Source organism: Aulostomus chinensis, chromosome 24 (assembly GCF_037954235.1).
Source record: "Aulostomus chinensis isolate RoL2024-O1b breed Wild chromosome 24, RoL_Achi_v1.0, whole genome shotgun sequence".
NCBI classification, from domain to species: domain Eukaryota; kingdom Metazoa; phylum Chordata; class Actinopteri; order Syngnathiformes; family Aulostomidae; genus Aulostomus; species Aulostomus chinensis.
The window spans coordinates 11,640,439-11,661,595 of record NC_141343.1 but is presented as its reverse complement, the minus strand read 5'-3'; the positions used below and the strand labels follow the sequence as shown (position 1 = coordinate 11,661,595).

General features: G+C 45.2%; 2 protein-coding genes across 3 annotated transcripts; one reads left to right on the top strand and one right to left on the bottom strand.

Moving 5' to 3' along the window:
• Window positions 1-1,420: 1,420 nt before the first annotated feature.
• On the bottom strand, window positions 1,421-12,199 carry ap1s1 (adaptor related protein complex 1 subunit sigma 1). The gene is made up of 5 exons (XM_086197015.1): window positions 11,979-12,199; window positions 8,627-8,805; window positions 7,272-7,380; window positions 6,669-6,806; window positions 1,421-6,023 (listed from the first exon to the last, which is right to left on the bottom strand). The coding sequence occupies exons 1-5, from the start codon at window positions 11,979-11,981 to the stop codon at window positions 5,976-5,978; spliced, it is 477 nt and encodes a 158-aa protein (XP_086053141.1). The 5' UTR covers window positions 11,982-12,199; the 3' UTR covers window positions 1,421-5,975.
• A 50-nt stretch (window positions 12,200-12,249) lies between these two features.
• On the top strand, window positions 12,250-19,358 carry LOC147238712 (uncharacterized). Of its 2 annotated transcripts, none has more exons than XM_086197014.1 (5): window positions 12,250-12,421; window positions 15,668-15,982; window positions 16,156-16,263; window positions 17,789-17,889; window positions 19,124-19,358. In XM_086197014.1, the coding sequence occupies exons 1-5, from the start codon at window positions 12,406-12,408 to the stop codon at window positions 19,187-19,189; spliced, it is 606 nt and encodes a 201-aa protein (XP_086053140.1). In that variant the 5' UTR covers window positions 12,250-12,405; the 3' UTR covers window positions 19,190-19,358. The 2 variants fall into 2 exon arrangements, with proteins under 2 accessions (XP_086053140.1, XP_086053139.1); XM_086197013.1 differs by lacking the exon at window positions 12,250-12,421 and adding an exon at window positions 14,457-14,922 and having other exon boundaries at window positions 19,124-19,357.
• Window positions 19,359-21,157: the final 1,799 nt, after the last annotated feature.

The window sequence follows — 21,157 nt, the reverse complement described above, 5'->3', positions numbered from 1 at the left end:
CTCGACTCTTTCCGTAATCTGAAATGTATTTGCGTTTTGGGAAATGTTGCATTCTGCCCCTCAGGGCCACCGTAGGGAAAAGGCCTATAGAAATCATTTGGAAAGGGGAGGCCTTTCAAAAATAAATGCGTGAGTTGACTGCACAAACACTCCTCAAAGCAACAAAACCGATGACGTAGTGGACGTCGGCCACCCCTGAAGAGAACGGTACGTTGCTGTCTCTATCCAATTCCTGCATGTCAGGGTCCGATACATTATCAAACTTAGAACATGACCTCCCACTGAATTATTCAATAATGTCACACAAGCTAAAGATTGAAAAAGATTTTATTTGCTGTCTGAAATAGGACGGGTCGTAGATACAAGCTGGCAATGGGAGAGGGAAGAAAAAAAGCCCACTCTGCACTGCTGCAAGCAAAAAGCCGTCATTACACTGGAGACTTCCGAACTAAACGACGTTTCGTAGGATTCGCAAATTGTCAAAATGATAGATGACACTTGCATCTTGCCAACAAGATATGTAACTGTCCCCTAAATGAACGATGACATGAGTCGATGGGAGATTTGGCTGGACAGAGACACAAGAACACTGGCGCTTCCTATTTCCCCTCCGGAGAGTGAGCTCCCGCTCTTTCTGCCGCTGACGGGAAGCCGCTGGTCAGCTAGAGCTGCTTTGTCCGTGGCCTCTAAAGAATCAGCCCACCATCGCACACTCGGGTAAATAAGGCGATAAAATGAGTGTTACGCCAACATTGAGGCAGCGAACAAGTTCCACTTGGCCTCAAACGGCGGGTCAACTCAAACGCAAATCCCAGCCCTTTTTTTTTTTTTTCCACAGACCACCGACCTGCTCACGTTAGCCAGGCAGCTCACCAGACTCCGCTCGCCATTATGGCGAAGGGAAAGATGTCATCGATTTGATAAATCTACTGTGAGAAATTCACAGTCAAGTTCATAGAAGTGCATAGATTTAAGATTCACGAAGAAAGAACTTTTTTACCTCGCCTCTCAAAAGAATCGAGAGCCGTTAGGAACCCGAATCGAAACGAGGAATCGGAATCGGAATGGTTCAAATTCAAACCACGCCCAACCCTAGTTGAGGGTTCTGTTGATGAGCAACTCAAAGGTGGTCATGAGGGCAGGGCGTGCACTTCTTCACGATGGCCACAGAGAGTTATCCTGCAAGTCCCCGAGGGATTGAACCAGCGATCCTTTGGTCAGAATCAGGGTTTCGGTTGTTTGCCTCCACCAACGGGTCCTGGTGCAGACAACATCCAAGTGCTTTTGAAACTCATTTTCTCAAGGCATGACTGGCATTTCTTCTTAGGTCACGATGACCACCGACCTCCAGAACCGGTCTCACTCGCGAAAGTTTGAGCTGACGGTCTCTTTAACTGTCAAAAACAACAACAACAACAACAGGGACACAATATTTCACTTAGCTTAAAATGTTTATTTCTTTAGAAAAATCACTTTCACGGAGTCCCTTACACTGGTAGAATATCGCACACATTTTTAATGAGCATCTGCTCTCCTACACCGGACTTTTACTCTTCCAAGGAGCCAAACAACAACAACAACAGGAGAGTTAAAATAAGAATAATAAAAAAACAACAACTATTTTCTTAAGTAATTAAGGAACACAACCACCAAACTGATTAAATAATTGCATAAGATGAGCTGATTGACGAAGACAAAGCTCAACAAATCTCAGCCAGCATGAAGAAGACGAAGGTCCCTTGGACAGAGAGAAAAGTAGAGGTCAGCAGAGGTCGGAGGATTGGTGGTGTAACCTCAAGATAATTCATGGAGAGGAAGTTGTCAGTGTCCTGTAAACACAGCAGCAAAGTGTGAGGAGGGAACAAAAGCGACATCATTGTGGGCCTTCGGAAATGGGACTATCCCTACAGAATGAATGAACAAAACACACACACACACACACACACACACACACACACACACACACACAGCACCAACAAGTTCCTTTTCAGCGCCATACTAAGACTTTCAAAAACAAACTACAATGATAATCTGAGACTATATAGTCAGAATCTGTGTAGTATTCTGAAATTTTAAATAAATATGTCATTTTCTCAGAACATTAGACACTCATCATTTCTCTCTCTCTCTCACACACACACACACACACACACACACACACACACACGTGTTAATAGTGTTCACCTGTGGGCGCCTCACACATCTTCGGGCGCTCCAAATCGCCACATTCGCGCTGACATGGTACATCGTTCCATCTCTAGCTTATTCCACAACAGTCAGCATGATGAGCCCTTAACCTCTGCAACGTCATCAACGCCAAAGTACACGCAGGAAAACTGCAACTTCGCCATTGCTGCGAACTGCACCTAGTTTTTTTTTTTTTGTCAATGTCCGACCTATGACCCCTTCTTAGTTTACCAAGTACAGTGTTGCAGTAGCAGTCCATTGTTCGCATCCAAAAACGCGATTAGTCACACAAGTGGGAGGTCTCACTGTCGGTCGGGATGATGAACGTTCACCTTGCAATCCAGTTTTCTACAACTGCCGTCAAAGCCAGCAAGTAACGGACTGGTTGGATGGACAATGCATCTGCGCCAGCATGAAGCTGGAATTCCCCTGGGGATGGGTGCCACCATCTTGAGCCGGTGAAAACACAGAGAGACAGAATCCGAGGGTGTGTCTCCATCTTCTTAGTGAGAGCTTTTTGTACCGCAGACACCACTGTCCGGCATTGTACTTGTGCCCCGCTGCTAACATGGAAGTTTACATGCCTGACTTACAGGCAATGGAGACGTTTGGCTTCGCTTTTAGACGGTACGTCGCCCATCTTGGTGTACAGTCTCTGCAGATGGGACAACTCAGCTGTGGGAGTGTAGCAGATCCTGACTCAGTCTAGTTTTGTGCTTCTGAAGACCCTGAATGAGCAGCTCATCATACATCTGCTTTGACCAACAATGCACATGTATGAGCGCGCGATGCACTTCAATCTTCCTCCTCGTCAGTGGGCCTGGGGGATTGAAACAGCCGATTCACTATAGACGTAGAGGAGTCCAAGCATCTCGATCTAAAGAGGTAAAAACGTGTCTAACTATCTGCCGTCAAGCTGGATTAACTGAAGCAACTCTGAAGAACAACAAGGCCCAGATAGAAGAAAACACTTAAGCTGAGCCTAAATTACTCCTCTGAAAAACAAATTAAACATTCACCCGCCACCTCCTGTGGTTCGGACCACAGCCGAGATCTGCAAACGCAATGAAGACATCAGAGGAGAGGTCTGTCCTGAGACAGACGTGTAGGTCGACAACAATATTCCTGTATAACACACACACCACTACTACTTCTACAGAATATTATAAAGTACTGCATCGACTTTGAGGCTGTGCTGACAAAAGTTCCCCTCTGTGGGATTCAATGGAAAGAAAAAAGCCGGAAGTGCTCAAACCAGCTCTGAAATACGGTCATGTCATCGCATCAAACGGCCGACTGTCTAGAAGCCATCGAATGAGCCGACTAAAAACGTTTCAGCTGCCTGCAATGATCGACTGACCCGTGTTTCAGAAAAGAACCACAGTCAAAAGCTCGTCACGTCCGAGACACGATTCTGTTTGTAAAACCCAGCCGATGAGTTCAAACACAACCGGGCCGTCTACTCAGAAATAATCAGGTACGATTTTTAGTAAGGAGGATTATCATTGATTTACGGAACTGAAGGGAGTTGAAAAAAGTACCACGACGCATCTTCCCAAACGCCGTCGATTATAAATGATTATCAGAACAGCTGAGCTAGCATATAAGTGTCCAGCTCGCACCGACTTTGAGTTCTGCGCTCTTTAAACGCGGAACTTTATAATCCGTGCAAATTAACCTCGGCTAGTCTAAACGCGAGTAACCCTGTTTGTATTTTCACCTGTCTGTAACATTAGAGATGTGCCCATTGGACTTCTCCAGTCCCAACAGATCCCCGGATGTCGGGCACGAGTACCAATCGCATACCAGTGAGCCTCACTGCCATGCAGGGGAACATCAAGCTGAATTAAAGCTTCTTAGTGCAGAAAAACTCTCCTCACTGAAAAGGTTTTCTCATATTCGCAACTTTTCCAGATATTTCAGGCTATTATTTTTCTCGACCTGGGAATATTCCATGACCTTATGTTAGCGGGCATACAAGACAGGCTTGAACCTTGACGTCGGTGCTGCATATCTATATCACAGTGATACCCTGGCTGTCATCTGGACGTCAAACTTGCATCATCGCCCGCAACAACCAGTAAAATCAGAGATGACAACAACATAGCGTCATTTGGTGGAGGCTCGTACAGCTTCCTGGTCCATCCAGTGTTGGTGTAACAGCAGCGGCTAAAACGCTAGCACGTTGTTCAGTTATATCGGACTCCGCCCTTCCTCCGTCTCATCGGGTCTAAATCTAAATGGCTCGCACGCTGTCAAGATACTTTCAGCTTCACGGCTCATCTCAAATGTCTTTGGTTCATAATTCACAATCCGCTCTGCTGCAGGATGGAACATTCACCAGGCGCCATGAGAACTGAGCTCACGTGAAGTCGCAAGTCCTAATGAGACAGATGTTTCTGGCACTGCCTCTGGATTTAGCCCCCCGTCCTGTTGCCGCTATAATGCAACGCAAACATACAGCGACAAAACCAACCGTTCATCACCAGATCTGGGTCTGACTGGGTCCAACCGGGAGGAGGACGTCCTTGCGCCTGGCCGACTGCTGCGGACACGGCTTGTTTTACAGTGGACTGTTTGCTCAGGACCAGACTGACTAGAGAGAGTGTGTGTGCACGAACATCACCGGCAGCCATTTCGTATCACCACCGCCGAATCTGCAGGAGACTCATTCATATCATCTTTCAAGAAAAAAAAAAGAAAAAAGCTGGAATGTAAGAAAAACTAAAATACTTCCACACAGCAGGTTTGATGTTGAATCTTTCATCGGATCTGAGCGAGGTGCTCGCCACCTTGCTGAAGGAGGGAATAAGTGGCTCCGGGCTGCTGGTGGAAGACTCGACTCCTACACTGCATCCAGTTATTCATTCATCATCCATCCATCCGTCTGCCGGCCGGTGATCACACTGACGATCCAGGATGGACGTGACACTCGCCGTCTTTGATGAGATCTCTTATGGCGTCACTGTCAACGATGGTCAATACTACGGGAGCGTTACAGTTTAAGTAAATACTTAGATGTGCCTGTTACTTAATCCTCAACAAATCAAACCAACCCCTGAAACCAACAACTCATGTAGAAAGCTTCAATGTTTATATTTTTTTTCCCAGTGTCCCAAAGAGTTCCACTATCGCCCAGACCTACAGGAGTCAAACTCATGACTCTGTGCCTTCAGCCACTGCTAAAAATAGTTGGTTCATTTCTTGCCAGAAACTAAAGTGAAAATATTGAGTCGTATCTGAAAAAAAACGAACCGTGTTTTTGAGATCTTCTATTGGTGGTCTCTCTCACACACACACACACACACACACACACACACACACACACACACACTAGGGAAGTCAGAAAGTAGAAAGAGGCACACGCACGCATTGGTTTGGTCTTTCCATGACGATTGTTGACACGGTTGATGGTGTCAGCTGACAAGAGCACATCACATGACTAGCTCTACCTTGCCTCGCTTGCTCTCTAATGGCTGCATCTACACTCTTAGTAGCAAAGCTTTTAGAACATACACACGCGCACACACATTCGAGTCAAACGTACCTCATGTCCCGTACCCTACACTTAAATCAAACACACACACACACACACACACACACACACAGCTAAAGGGCGAGCCAAAGCAAGGAGCATCCATCCGATTATCGTCCCCAGTTCAAGGCTGCACATCTAGCCACAGCAGCAGTGTTGTCACTCAAAGCATGTCCAAGCCCACATTCTGTCCCGCCCCCACAAATTCAGTCCACCGTCTTAGTGTCTAGTCTTTCACGATCAGTGCCGTGTGCTACGCCAAGCCCATCTCCTCCAGCACACTCCTGGGTGACTCGTCCTCCTACAAGACACAGAGACAACGTGTCAGTATCTTCAAAACCTTTTCATCACAATGTCATGAAGCAGGATGGAGGCTGATTGATACTCTAAATTGACCGTAGGTGTGACTGTGAGTGTGAATGGTTGTCTGTCTCTATGTGTTGGCCCTGTGATGGACTGGTGACCTGTCCAGGGTGAACCCCGCCTCTCACCTGAAGGCTGCTGGGATAGGCTCCACCCCCTCCCCACGACTCTTACAAGGATAAGAGGTAGAAAAAGAATGGATGGATGGATGGATAGAAGTTAGGTTGAGGGGATTATTGGGACTGATCTGGGATCTGATATTGACCTTGCGATGTTATATTGCCACGGAGCTTTGCAACTGCCCCCAAGCATTTGACTGCTAGAACACAAAACTGTTCTATTGTTGTCACCATTTCTGTCCCGTCCCAGTCTCACGATGTCCTTCTCAGTTTCACACTTTAGCATAAAGGCCAAATTCAAGTCCCTGAGTTGTTGATATGTGTCCTCATCAACGTTCTGTTTTACCGGTAGGGTTCCAGCCTCAGGAAACCACTGTCCCCATTTCAAAATGACTCCTAAATCTGTGGCCTACTCCGACGCCCAGTCTAAATGATGTACGTGTAAAATGAGGACGCCAGCATACCTCCTGCAGCAGGTCGGCTTGTTCAATGGCTTTCAGAACGCTCTTCTTTGATGTGTCCTGGATCTCTCCTCCCATCAGGAACTCGTCTAGAATGAAGTAGGCCTTCTCGAAGTTGAAGATGATGTCCAGCTCACACACCTGCGCACACATACACAAATATTCACTGGAGGAGAGTCTTCACACGGATGCTGTGTGTGTGTGTGTGTGTGTGTGTGTGTGTGTGTGTGTGTGTGTGTTCAAAGTGGGTTAACAGTGGGTCAAAGTGAAGTAAAGTATTAAGATGACGTAAGCGGAGGAAGGAAAGCTAGAAAATCCGGCTCTGAAAAGTTGGAGAGAATGTGGTGGTCACAAACGTTGGTTAAAAACAATAAATGACCTACAACTCATCTCTTGTCCAAATCGATTTGCTAATTTAAAGAAGAACACACGAAAAATCCCTTCGATATGAGCTACTGTGTGCCATTATGCATTTAGTGATGATGCACATCTGGTTTTCTGGTCTACTTTGCTTCGTTCTCTCTCAATGGATGTTCAACAGTTTTCAAAAAGGGAAAGAAAACAAAAAACTAAACGGAGGAAGGAGCGAGAGCTTCGAAGACTCACACTGCCGAAGTATTTATCCAGCAACTCCACAAAGCGGTGGATGACCTCCAGGGTGATGAGCTCGTTGTCCTGCTCTTCTATAGCGCAGCAGAAGTACAGGCTGGCATACCTGAGACACAAACACACACACACACACACACGATTATTACATTGGCTTTTCTTCAGCTGTGTGTGAGGCCAGGTCAAAACATGATGTGAGGGAGATGCAGCGCCAGCAAAGACCCCCCCGAGTGTCTTGCAGAGTTGGGACTCGGCTTTGCTCGCGAGAGGGCGGAGTCTGGATTGCTGCGCAAGAGGGAGAGCTCCTGGCGAGCAGGTGACGCACGTACCCTTAGCTGACGCTGCTTTTACTCCGAGTTTTCTCCGAATTCTGTTCCTCACTTCGGCACCTTTCCTCTGTTTACTTTGGAAGTGTTGGCCTTCCCACCCACAAGCTGCATCCCAGTTCGCCCAGCAATCGGAGTTCACTTTTCCAGGTAAAGCTACTGGCATCAAAAATGACGAAACTGTGTCACTGGTACGCTTGCGAGTTAGAGAAAAATGTGGAGACATTAACGTGTCCTCTATGTCAATATACAGTTATCACGATACTGCAGAGACACATGCAGGATGTGTGTGTGGGGGGGGGGGGGGGTCCTTGTTCTCCGGTGGTGTGTTTCCAAAGTCTGGAACATCACATGATGCGCTCAAAGTCCATTCATTTCCAATGGTCGCCTCTGTCTCTCATGTGTTTGTGAAGCTCCCCCTGCCATTTCTCCTGTCTAATATTTGCCCCTCCCTTGAGTACATCGGGAAAAAAAACAATCAACTGTTGTCACGGATTCCAGGCCATGAGCAGTTTGCTCGCAGAAAGTGACTAACGGGCTACGAGTAAGCTAACGGGCTGTTGCTAGACCACTGCAAATACCGCTCAAGTGCTCCATGTGCCGATACAAAACACAACCATCATTCCAGGTTGCCGGGTGTTGGAGGGCCGAAGGTTGGCACCCTGGCCTCTTCGGCACCCTGTTTGACTGGTCCGCTGGGTATGACATGGGGAAAGCTCACAGACTGTCAGTCGTCATTCGGTGAACTGGTCCGACTGCTCTGGGTTTTAATGATGAATTAGTAATTAGTCGTAGTTTTACACTCTACTTTCCTCCTAAATTAACAGCTCCGGGGGATCAGTAGTGTGATAAGTGTAATAAGCTCAAACTAGAACTCTAGCCTGCGGACTTCTTATTTGCTCTTTTTATGATGCCAATCGTTTCCGCTCCGTCAAAAATGACAAATGTGATGTTCACAGGCGGAGGAACGTTAGCACGCGAGTCGCTTCACTCCACAGTTAGGATCTTTGGGCGATGGCGCGTTTTTACCTTTTGTAGACAATTTTGAGGTCTCTCCACTCCAGGAAACTGCACATCTTTGGTTTGCGGGCGAGCACAATCTGCATGAGCTCCCTCACCATCTTCTTCTTGTCACGCTCAGCCGTGGCAGTGTACCACTTCTGCAGCCGCAGCTTCCCCTGACGGCTGAACAGCAGCATGAAACGCATCTGAAACGCGGCGTAACAGAAACCGTGAGAAGATTCAGTTCTATCAGTGTTAAAATAAGTTTTCAATCAAGTAAAAAAACAAAACAAAACCCTGTCATTTAACAGAAACATGTTGTGTTTAGTTATTCATCACAGGGGCAGTCCATTTCCTGCTGATGCAACACTGATAAACCCCAGTTCTGCTACTCCAGTATCCTAGCATGATGCATTTTACGGTATTTTTTATTAGATTGATTAATTTCTGCTAGTTCAGTTGTAATTTGACCCAAAAGGTAAAATCACGTATGTATGTATGTCTTTGAAAACCAAGGAGAGGAGGAACGATATGTTCAGTATTGGTTTCATTCACCGTTTTGACATTCCTTTCCGCGCTGCGATGTGGTCGTCCTAATTAAACGCGTGCATTCATGTCGGCCTGAAAGGTGAAGCCAGAGAGCGTTGTCTTTGCTGTCCAGCAGGGGGCAAATCAAAGGTTGAGTAACTCCAACTGTGCGGAATGTTTGAGGACACAACGGCACATCCGCTTGGTTTATTACGCGAGGACACATTTTCATTCCAGGCTTCCCGTCTCAGTCGCTACTTTTTCACTGATTGATAAAATTTCACGGTGAATTAAGGGTGTGTATTTACTACTGTGTGGAGAAATCATGATCGATACTAAATCCTCTGACAGCACACAATTTTGTCAAAAGTGGAAACTAAAATTGAGTGTTAACTATGCCACATTGGAATTTAGGAATGGACTGGTAATTTTCCATGATGTCGTACTCTTAAAAGCTCCATCTGAGCCTGTCGGCGGTAAAATACGCACATTTACTGGATGTACGTTGATATAGAACAATATTTCTGTCCAAAATAATAATCAAAAAAAATGTAAAAATAAATAAATAAAGCACAAATGTAAATATTATGAATATTTTGGCTGATGGATTTCAACCCGGAACCTTCTTGCTGTGAGGAAACGGTGCTAACCGCTCCTCCACCTCGCCATCCAGCGAGCAGAACGCCACGGCGCTAACCGCTCCTCCACCTCGCCATCCAGCGAGCAGAACTCCACAAATAAAACCAGATATCTTCGATATAGTGAGGACGTCTGACAACCTTTGGTGTCTGTCAACACAGTCTGACCGGAGTCTCTCGGGAGTGACGATCGGGACTGTTTGAAATGGGACGCTGCCAGCCAACTCTGTACAAAGCTCAGATATGCCAATGAGAAGTAAATCTGTCGACTCGCAAAATGAGGCGGGAGAATTTAGTCTGAGGTGCCATTGAGGGAGGGAGGGAGGTTAAAACAACATCAGACTGATGGTGGACATTATCACAGTGTAATCAGCTTCATTTCACATTCATCAAATGTGACCTGGTGCTTCATCAAACACGCAAGTAAGAAAGAGTCAAATCTTGAGAGCAAGACCCGCTTCAGCTTTGTTGGTTTTAAAACTGAGGAGGGGCATTTTTAAGATTTCCTTTCTACGAATGCTAACTTGAACTTTATTGGCTCCTTCCTTTGGGTTATGTTGGCCAAAACAGGCTTTCAGTTTGAACAACACACATTTTATTGAGTCAGTTTCGTTTAACACTGTGATAGTTTTATGAATTTATATACAGGATTAGATTAAACCAGGGGTAGGGAACCATGTGCCATGGAGGGCCGTGTGTATGCAGGTTTTCCTTCCAACCCAACACTTTAACAGGTGATCCCACTGATTAACACTCCTTCAGCCACAGAAGAGTGTTAATCAGTGGGATCACCTGTTAAAGTGTTGGGTTGGAAGGAAAACCTGCATACACACGGCCCTCCATGGCACATGATTGTCCACCCCTGGTTTAAACATTCAAACTGTATGAATGAATGCATGGGTGGTGCAGTGGTGTTTGCACTGTTGCCTCACAGCAAGAATGATCTGGGTTCAGATTCTCTCTGTGTGAGTCTGCATGTTCTCCCTGTTCCTGTGTGGGTTCTCTCTGGTACTCCAGCTTCCTCCCACTGTCCAAAGACATCAAGAGGGGACGAGGCTGATTGGACACTCTAAATCAGGGGTCTCAATCTGGTCCAGTAAAGGGCCGTGTGGCTGCAGGTTTTCATTCCAACTGAACAAAAGCAACACCTGATTCTACTTAAATCAATCAAGCTGTGTCCTCACAGCTCATTGGTTGGATCAGATGTTGCTTTTGCTTGGCTGGAATGAAAACCTGCAGCCACACGGCCCTTTACTGGACCAGATTGAGACCCCTGCTCTAAATTGACCGTAGGTGTGGCTGTGAGTGTGAATGGATGTCTGTCCTTATGTGTTGGCCCTGTGATGGACTGGAACCCCGCCTCTCACCCGTAGCTGCTGGGATAGGCTCCACCCCCCCACCCCCGCAACCCTTAGCAGGATAAGCAGAAGAAAATGGATGGATGGATGCATTTAGTTCAGTTCCAGTACAGAAGGTTAGTTCCACCTTGCTTATAATTCAACAGCATAGGGGTACATATTAACAGGGGTTCACAAAAACGTTTGAAAGCATTTAAACATTTAGATCGGACACCTTTCACATGTACACGGATGAATTATCAACGCCTTGCTTTATAAACTCCTGTATTGTTCAGACTGATCAAGATGGAAGCCTTCATAGCATCACAGTTAGAGTTGAGTATCATCTAAAAGTTATTGATTCGGCTACTGTATATGACGATTTCTATTTGGAATCGATATTCCATTCCAAACCACACAACCACACAAAGCAAAATACATGTCTACGGGTTTAAAAAAGGAGGAGCACTACGCATCAATAGCGAGAGCAATGACGAGCAGTACTCAATTTAACTTCATAGATAAACATTTCCCGTGCAAGTCGTGCTAATATAACATGTGTTGCTATATAATAACTCTGTATATCAACAACCAGGCGGACAAGGTAGCTGACTTATGTCCGCCATCTGTTACCTTCCAGGTTGTCACAGACTATAACTTGGAGACCAGCTCAACGCGCAGGTTACTCGAGACACATCACTCATGACTCGTGTCAAATATATCAGACGTGCTAACAGCTGCTCCTGAGTATGAGACAGCCGGAACAGTGGACAGGTGAAGGTCTGCAGGTAGACACTTCCTGGAACCTCACACCTTGCTAGCACTAGCTTGGCACAAGAATACTGCCTCTTTAGCCAATGAGACGCGCTAACTCACCATGTTTCTTCCGTGTTTTAAACTACGGTGACGTTACAGATGAATTCCGTCTTCAGACTGCCCGGTCTAAGGGAAATGTCCTCAGGGAGATTAACGTGGACAGTCCATGTCTGTGTCAGGTGCTGCTGTTCGAGCCTTAACCCCGTGAGTCGCTCCTGCTACACGGAGTACTTCCACCGCGCATGCGCACTAGACGTCTTCGCCTTTTCTTCTTCTTCTTCGTTTTTTCTTCTTCTTCTTCCCTTTTGTTTGTCGGTTGGCTCAAGAGGAATTGGTGCAATATCGCCACCTACTGGCGTGTTTGGCTCGCACAGTATGTTGAATTTATTTGCAGGATTGTATAGCGCTTATTCGGTGTGTGTGCTGACACTGGGCGAGAGGGTTCACCCTGGACGGGGCTCAGTATCTTGCTCAAGGATACTTCGACATGGTCACCGGGGGAGGTGAGGATCGAACCGGCGATTGTGTCTTTGAAGTTGCTGATAATCTGTTTCGAACTCGAATTAAAAAAAAAAGACAATGTAATCAAATACAGAAGCGAGGAAAAAAAATATTAACGAGCAGGAAATCATACGAATCAGATCTTCAGTCGCCATTAGCTTCGAGCTAGAATAAACGTGGCTGGCCCTCAACATTCTAGAGTCACAAAGAAATAGTGCAGGAGGGGAAAAACAATTTTGTGCGCTCAAGACATCCATTAACGAGAACTTGCAAGTCACAGTAAATCTTTTGGGCGATGCACATGAAGTTACATTTGTGTTAACTTCAAATTCTCTTTTTTTTCATTTCTTAACCATTTTCTGATGTGCATGTATAGTGTGATAGTTGGGTACTCCCACCAAAATGAAGGTCAATATGTAAGGAGAGGCTGAGGAAAGGAAATGAGGATATGCAAAATGGTGATGGGCTGCTTCAATCATATTCTTTCATTCTTCTGTTTGACCACCAGATGTCAGTACATGGAAGTCCAGTAGCCAAAACTGCTGAGAATACCTTTACATATTTGTTCTCAAGCTTGTTGTTGGTCATTCATTTGTCCATCCATCCACTTTCTACTGCTTATTCTGTTAAGGGCGGTCTTGGGGGGTGGAGCCTATCCCAGCGGCTACGGGCGAGAGGCGGGGTTCACCCTGGACAGGTCACCAGTCCATCACAGGACCAACACATAGAGACAGACAACCATTCACACTCACAGTCACACCTACGGTCAATTTAGAGTATCAATCAGCCTCGTCCCCTCTTGATGTCTTTGGACTGTGGGAGGAAGCTGGAGTACCAGAGAGAACCCACACAGGAACATGGAGAACATGCAGACTCACACAGAGTTAACACACAGGCGCTGACCACTGCACCACCGTACTGCCCTGATGACTTATTTGCTTTAATCTAAATTATAATGAAATAACTAACTTTATTTTTCCAAATAAAGTACAACTTTCCCATTTTGATCTCTTTTCCACTCTTTCTTTCATTCAGCCTCAACATATCATCCGTGACATGATGTTTAATTTTCATTTTCGGGTACGGTTCATAAAATAACTTGGCCAACTATGGAAGAACATGAACTGCTCTGACCCCACCATTTAAGGAGGACCTGGATGTTACGCCAAAGATGGGAATGAAGGCCTGATTGAATTTTGACCAGCCGTCACGTAGAGCTGCAACTGATCGATCGTTGCCACCGGTCTTTTTTCAAGCAGAAAAAAAAGTCAACCACTGGTTCAGGACTTAAATGTAAAAATGCGCATTTGTATACATATATATATTTTTTAAGTTATTTTGTCATCCATTTAAAAAAAAATGAACGAGTACGGATTTTTATGCGACTGTCGATTGTTTGTTGAATTATTTAAAACACCAGGTGCAATGTCGAATGTAGGCGTTTGTTTTTTTTGAGTGCAGATTTTCTCAGCTGTCACAAAGGTCATCTGGAAGGTCGTTCAGGAGGCAACATGTCAGGGAAATGCGATGATCAGTTTAGGACTTGTTTTTATGGATTTGGTTGCGGGGCAAAAAAAACTTGATCGGGACATCGCTAATATCAACTGCTATGTTGAAGTATTTCGCCTGCCTACGTAAATACTCTGCGAAGGATTGAGAATACTTTGCACGGTCGCTGGTAGTAGAGCCAACAAATGAACAGACACGCAGATTTCCTCATTACATGAAACAGCGTCACCACTCTCTCTCTCTCTCTCTCTCTCACACACACACACACACACACACAGGTCCATGTCTTTGGTATAAAGGGTTGAAAAATCTTTAATGTTTGGTACATGAGCCATCTATCGATTCAAGCTGGATATCCCGACGTTCTATCTTAATTGTAATCCAAACGGAATTATATTTATTTTCAGTGTTTGCATGTCACAAAAACTGTTTCAAGTCTTAATTTCTTCACGTCATTCAGGGGTGGATGATTAAAAACCGTCATATTTGGAATGCTGCGGCGCAAACCGCGAACTCTCTGCAAAAAACTGGAAGTCAGACCAACTGTGGGTGGCACGTAGGTTTGAGTGAAAATGAAAGAGCTCTTGTTGTCATTTCTGTTTTTGGCATGAAGAAACTCTTCTCCTGGACATGTCTTTTGTTTAATGTGAGGATCCTCAGAAATTCTGAAACAACAGAATGTTCGGCGTCACCAGTAAAGCACGAATCATCTCAGAGGACAGAGACCGGAAAAACAAAAAAACAACAACAACAAAAAACCCCGTCGTTTGTCATGATAGCTGAAAGTGCAGTCGCATTCTTAGTGAAGGAGGAAGGAAAACGGATGCTCTTGTCGGAGAAACTGAGATACTTGATGGGTTTGTGTGAGTGTGTGTGTGTGTGAGTGTGTGTGTGTGTGTGTGCGCAACGATGAGCACTAGCTCTCAGTGCTCAGAGATGACATTTCTACTGAGCTGTCTGCTGCTTGCCTCCCTCTGTGCCCCCTCATCCTGGAGTAAGTACAAACACCGTCCTCTAATATCAAACCTGCAGGATTATGGCCCCGAAATAATTTCACTTCAAGCGCGAATGTTGGGATTTGTGCCGGTAGATTTGCTTTTTTGTCTGAATCCCTTTCATAAGAGCGTTTACGTGGTTTGGAACGGGAATGCGAGCAACATCTTTCACCAGAAAGTCGGCGTCTCTTTTGAAACGAATGCGCTCTTTAAAGCGCTCGACAGTGATGGAGGGTTTTTGCTCCCGTTGCTTTACTCAAGTCGCTTTTTCTTGTTGTCATTTGTTGTTAGCATCATTTGTCGTTTTTCCGTCTTCTGTCTGATGTTTCTTGATGTTTTGTATTTCTTCGCTGGATTTGCACCGAATGGTGTTTTTTTTTGTTGTTGTTGTTGTTTTTTGCACAAACAGGTACGTGTTCTGTTCTTTTCAGAAAGTACTTTTATACGGAGCCCCTGAGGTTACTTGAAGGGGGTTTTGGAGGAAATCGAAAGTTGAACATGGGGTCCATATTTTATAAACTTCGTGAAACGTTTGGCAAGATCTCACAAAAGAACTGTTTGTGAGTGCTTTTTGTCAACTGTCTTTCTTTTTTTTTCCTTCTACATGTCCCATGCTGGATCGAAACTCTCACGCGTTTTGACCAATAATGAGTTGAACAGGTCATATTTGGGGGTTTTGCAGGAAAGGACCAAGAACATCGAGGTTCTGGCTTCTTGTGTGACGTGGTGCATGTTTCTGTTTAGGTGTCTCAACTGGGATCAGTGTGATCCAGATTCCCCGTGTTTCTGTATCGGAGGGGACAGAGGTTGGCATCAGCTGCTGCTGGACGGGAATCCTTGAAAGAGCGACGGTCAAATGGCTAAAAAATACAGCACTTAAGGACTCAAACATATTCTTTAATCAGTCAGATAACTGCACTAGCTTGGCATTGAAAAATGTCACCACGGAGGATTCGGGCACGTACGTCTGCAGCGTCCATGTGGAGATACCATATTACAAAACTGTCAATGGAAATGGTACGGTCCTCACAGTCACGACCCAGAACAACACACCTGAAGGTAGGAGGTAGAAATGTGACAAACACATCAAAAACGGCTGTTGCATTTTGTCGGTTCCAGAAAGTTGATTCGTGGTGCCTCTCCAATGAACAGAACAGCAATCTCAGAGTTTGTGAACACTGTGTTTTTAAGATTCACCCGAGTTAACACGGAATTTTTGTGAACATTTTCAGTGTCTTCAAGTAGCTCTCTGCCGTATCCCGCGATAATTTGCCTGACTACCGTGGCTCTGACACTCCTCCTTGCTCTCGGCTATGTCTGCAATCTACGGAAGAGAAAAGGTACTCAAATAATCCCCCGAGGGTCCAGTTATGGATCATCCAAGAGCTGTCCACGCCATATTCACAAAAAAATTACTCTTATTACTTTCTTGCTTGAGCCATGTACACAGTATTGACCCAGTTACCTGTGTCTTCTGACAGACGGTACTGTTACTACTCATTGAACTGACTCATTCCTCTGGACTCATTCATCACTCATCTCTACTGTATCACTCACAGTGTGGGGAAAAAAAAAAATTCCATGTATTTCTTTGTATTTGGGGTACGAGGCCGAAGACCTCGTTCTATCTTTGGTTCACTTCTATCGGGACTGCGACTTGAAAGCGCGGTAACGTAGTTCAGCATTCGGTTTTGGTTCTCAGAAAGACTACATCACCTTACAATGTTCGTCCAAGTTGCATAAAGTCTTTAAAAAAAAGCAGACGTGTGACCTCCATCATTGCCCAGTGTATGGAAAAAGACACGTCGAGTTTTTTTTTTTTTTTCCAGTTCTTTCTTGCTTTTCAATTTGTAGAGAATAACAAAAGTCTGTGGCTTCATGTAAAATTAATAATACACAACAATTATACATTGCATAAAATTTTTTAGTGAAGATGTAAAAATTGTTGATGATTCAATTCGTAATATTTACGAAACTTGGTTTGTCAATGTACATCGTTCCCAATGGATGCAATCCTCTTCAGTATTTTGGAGAGGGAATCATTGTCGATGATTGGTGTGCGGGGGCAGCATGGCTCGGAGGTAGAGTGGCCGTCTAAGAACCGAAGGGTCGCTGGTTCAATCCTCACTTCCCCCGGTGACCATTGCCAAGTATCCCCTAATTGCTCCTGATGGCCCTGGCGACTGGCGACCCGTCCAGGGTGAACCCTACCTCTCGCCCAATGTCAGTTGCGAGAGGCTCCAGCGACCCTGAATGGCTAAGCGGTATGGAAAATGAATGGATGGATGGACAATTGGAGCGTGTAGTCAATAAAAAGTACACATTCGCCGACTGACCGAAAACCGAAAAGAAACAAAGAACTGACCACTGTTTCTGGAAAAAAAAACAATCCGATTTTTCCTTTAAATGTGAATCGTTTCTCAAGTTTTTGTAAATTTGATAAATATAGAAAAATTGTGGGAAATTCCCTTCGATACGCACTGTGGTGATTTACCTTTAGTAAAACAGAACCAGACCGTTAGCAAACTGAGGCGCAACCGCGAGCAAACACATCGCAAACAGATTAGTTTACAGTGCCGGAAATGTCGCAAAGGCGCTCATTGACCCTCAACAGACACAGAGCAGGAGTGGGATTCAAACAGGATGGGGTTCTCGTTTTAATCCTGGTCAGGCGCTATAGCCGCCGAGCGCTGGAACACCGATGAATCATCACGGATAGAAATCAGTTCCACCTTCAGTTGTCAGTGACGGTAACACGACGGCCATGACGTTTACTCTCTTCTGCAATGATGAACACACTTCACCTGTTGTACGCATGATAAGTTTACAGTTAACCTTGTTTGTATTTGTGTGTTTGGGGTTCAGTCAAGGAAGCCAGGGTGATCTATGAGGTTCCCCACACCGACTCGGAGGTGGCTGATGTGGACAAACATAGTACTTCTTCCTCCAGAGGCTCCTCCCAGTGGGTGAGTTCACCCACTCATACAAAAAAACAACAACAACAAAAAAACGACCTTCCATCCTTTGAAAACAACATTGACTTAAACTCACTGAAGAAAAGCTTAATTGTACTTGTACGGAATTCAGTACTTTTATACGCAACAGCTATGTGATAAATAGGTTTAGTGCACTCATGAAATATTCGGAAGTGGTCACGTATGGAAATTGGAAGTTGTTGGGTTTTTTTTTTAGAGAAGTTGATGTGACATCACTCAGCATGGCAGCGTTTATGGAGAAAGAGGAGAAATGCATTTGTTTCAAGTCTCTTTTTTATTAAGAACCTGAGTCGTACTCAGAAAACTCTGCCCGCACTGAAACCCCTCATCAGGATCCAGCTTCATTTTCACTTTCAAGTAAATGATCGGCAACTCCGCGACTTCTCCTTCCCTAAATAGCAGTGGTTCTTAATACTTCGCCCATGGTGCGAGGATTTTAGGGTCCCCCCGGTGAAGCTCAGGAGAAACAAATGTCTCTCGCCAAGCAAAAGAGTCTCACGACAGAATGAAGCTGAGCATAATAGGACTGGTTTAATATTTACATACTGTTAAGTTTTCTTGATATGGGCCATTCAGTATGTAACTGTTGAAAAAAAAAATTGAGAGTAAAACTTTTCACACTGAAAACAAACAAAAAATAAATAAAATTTCAGAGGAACTATTGACAAGGCGGTCGAAAGAAAGTTTCTTAAACGTTACAGTTAGTAAAAATAAGTGCGTGATTAAAAATATGTTGCTCGCAACTTTAAAAGTTTAGCTCGCAAACTGTCTTTTCTCTCCAAAAGTTTTCCTTTGCTCTCAGGTTCTTTTTCCCTCTCTCAAGTCTTTGCTTTCAAGTTTGTTTTCCCGCGCACTCAATTTTTTTTTTCTTTGCTCGCTATCGGGCAGAATCCCGTGGGCGGGACCATGTCCCTATTGGTCAGTCTGGGACAGATTGACAGGTGGGTGAGGAGTTGTTCATCACGTCTTCATAAAGAGAGCCTCCCTCCACGCGGCTGAGTGAACGCATGGTTAAAACTACAACCTTACACTCAAGTACTTGGTGACACCAAACACGATTATTGACAGGCTGGCAGTAGAACTGTAAAACCTGGCGTTCTGACATCATCAGCTGGTGTCCTGTTTATGCCTACTTGTTATACCGTGTGGTACTGCACGGGTGCTGTTGGGCGAGTCTTGCAATGAGTTCTCTTGTCCGTTTCAGTGTCAGGTTCCAGTTTATGAATCCGTCGATTACTTTGAGCGTGTGGAGACGAAACCAAGTGGCTGAGGACGGACCTGCTGAGGACCCTCTCTTCACCCTCCCGCGTGTAAAAACTGTACCCTTTGAGAGCCGGCCACGCAAAATATATCAGTTTAAATGTGTCATTGTCTTTAAAAAAATAAAAAAAAATATCATGTATATGGGTTAATGTGTGTATACTTTTGTTTATTTTTGTGTAAAATGATGTGAGGAGTACAGTAACACACACACACACACACACACTCACACACATCTGACGGTTATAAATATGCTGAGCGGAAAAATCTGGTGTCCGGGGGCTGAGTTCACTCTCACAGGAAGTGGAAACAACATCCGTGAGCGTTAAGGTAGTTTCAGGTTGCTGCATGATGATTGCTCAAGACCACTGGAGTAGAGTTCATTGTGGTCAGAACGCTTCGGTGAAAAATCTGCTGTTGGTCTTTAGGCGTTGTGGCGAGAAGCCACAGAGGAGGACTCAGCGGCATCAGAAGCAAATGTACGTACAACTAACGGCACATGCGGGGGTGGGGGGCAAATGGTTTGTCACCTACGGACAGAAAGCAGGCCAACTTTGCATCCCCAGCCTCTCCTTCAGTGTTCATCACAGGTGAGAGCCAAACTAAGATTCCCTCTCATTCTGGAAGAAGATTTATCTGCTTCGTGTTCCATCTCTTGGCCGCGCGTCCCTTTCTTTGCTCCCAAGTGTCCATCCGCCATTTTCTCGGGAGTGAATGTCATCAAGCCGCTTCGTTTTATCCGTGCCTAACTCCAGCTGCGCGCTGTCATTGACAGGGGGTTAAATGGTAAACGATATACGGACTCAATTTTGTACCGCGCCTTTCTACCTTTGCGGCGCTCAAAGCGCTTCACGGCGACCTCTCAACAAGCCATTCAAATACACGCTCACACCCTGATGGCGGTGTATCCGACCACGCGTGTAAAGAGGGCCGTCAGTGATGAAGGAGCCGGATTAATTTTGCGTGAGTCGTTATGCTTTTTTGTTCCTGCATGATTCCTTTGCTTTTCTAGGCAAGACACACCCTGGAAAATGCTAGGACGGTGCGATATCCTGCATTCAGAGTTGTAATCAAACCATGCCCAGCTCCCATCCTAAGTCTCAGCCTCTGCCTAACGCACCGGGTCTTGAGATGGGTCCAATTTCAATACTCATATTTTGGGAGGCCATATTTGTTGTTGGAATGGTAGCTAGTTTGCTGTGTAAGCTATGAGGACAAAACGGGGAGTGGCAGGCGTGCCTCTGACAGAACTGAATTACAAGCTTTAATACAAGAATCAACAGTTTCAGTTGACACAAATGGAAAGGCTTCAGACAAACACACTTCATATGTAGCCTCATGTTTATCGTTAGATTTGTGAGGACACGCAAAAACAGATGGTGGTACATCCAAAAAAAAAATTTAAAAAAAAATCTGTAGAATCTTCTCAAAATCCTCTGTCGAAAATTCACCCTCATTCTCAGGTGATCCACTCTGGTTCGTTCTCACCCGGAGAGAAAGAGGAGGGCCGTGAGTGGGTCTTCGATAGATGCGCTTCCAGCAGGCTTGTGTTTTACTAGTGTAGTATATTCCCTGACTTCTGCAAATATGAATAAATGACAAAAAAAACAAACAAACCTCACCCCAGTGACCACTGGAGTGGTAGTGGCCACAGCAGCTGACTCCAGAGAGAGAGACTCTGCTCCGGGGCTTCCAGTGTCTGACAGAGCTAGCATGAATGTTAGCACTGCCAGCCAAACCACTGGCTTAGAGGGGGTTAACAGCAGGAGATCCAATGTTACAGGGGGCAAACAAGTTAAACCAATACAGGAGACACTGGTGGTCAGTGGTCAGCACTGTGGCCTCACTGCAGGAAGGTTCCGGGTTTGAACCCCGGCTCCAGCACAGGATCTTTCTGTGTGGAGTCTCCATGTTCTCCCTGTTCCTGCGTGGGTTCTCTCTGGTACTCCAGCTTCCTCCCACAGTCCAAAGACATCAA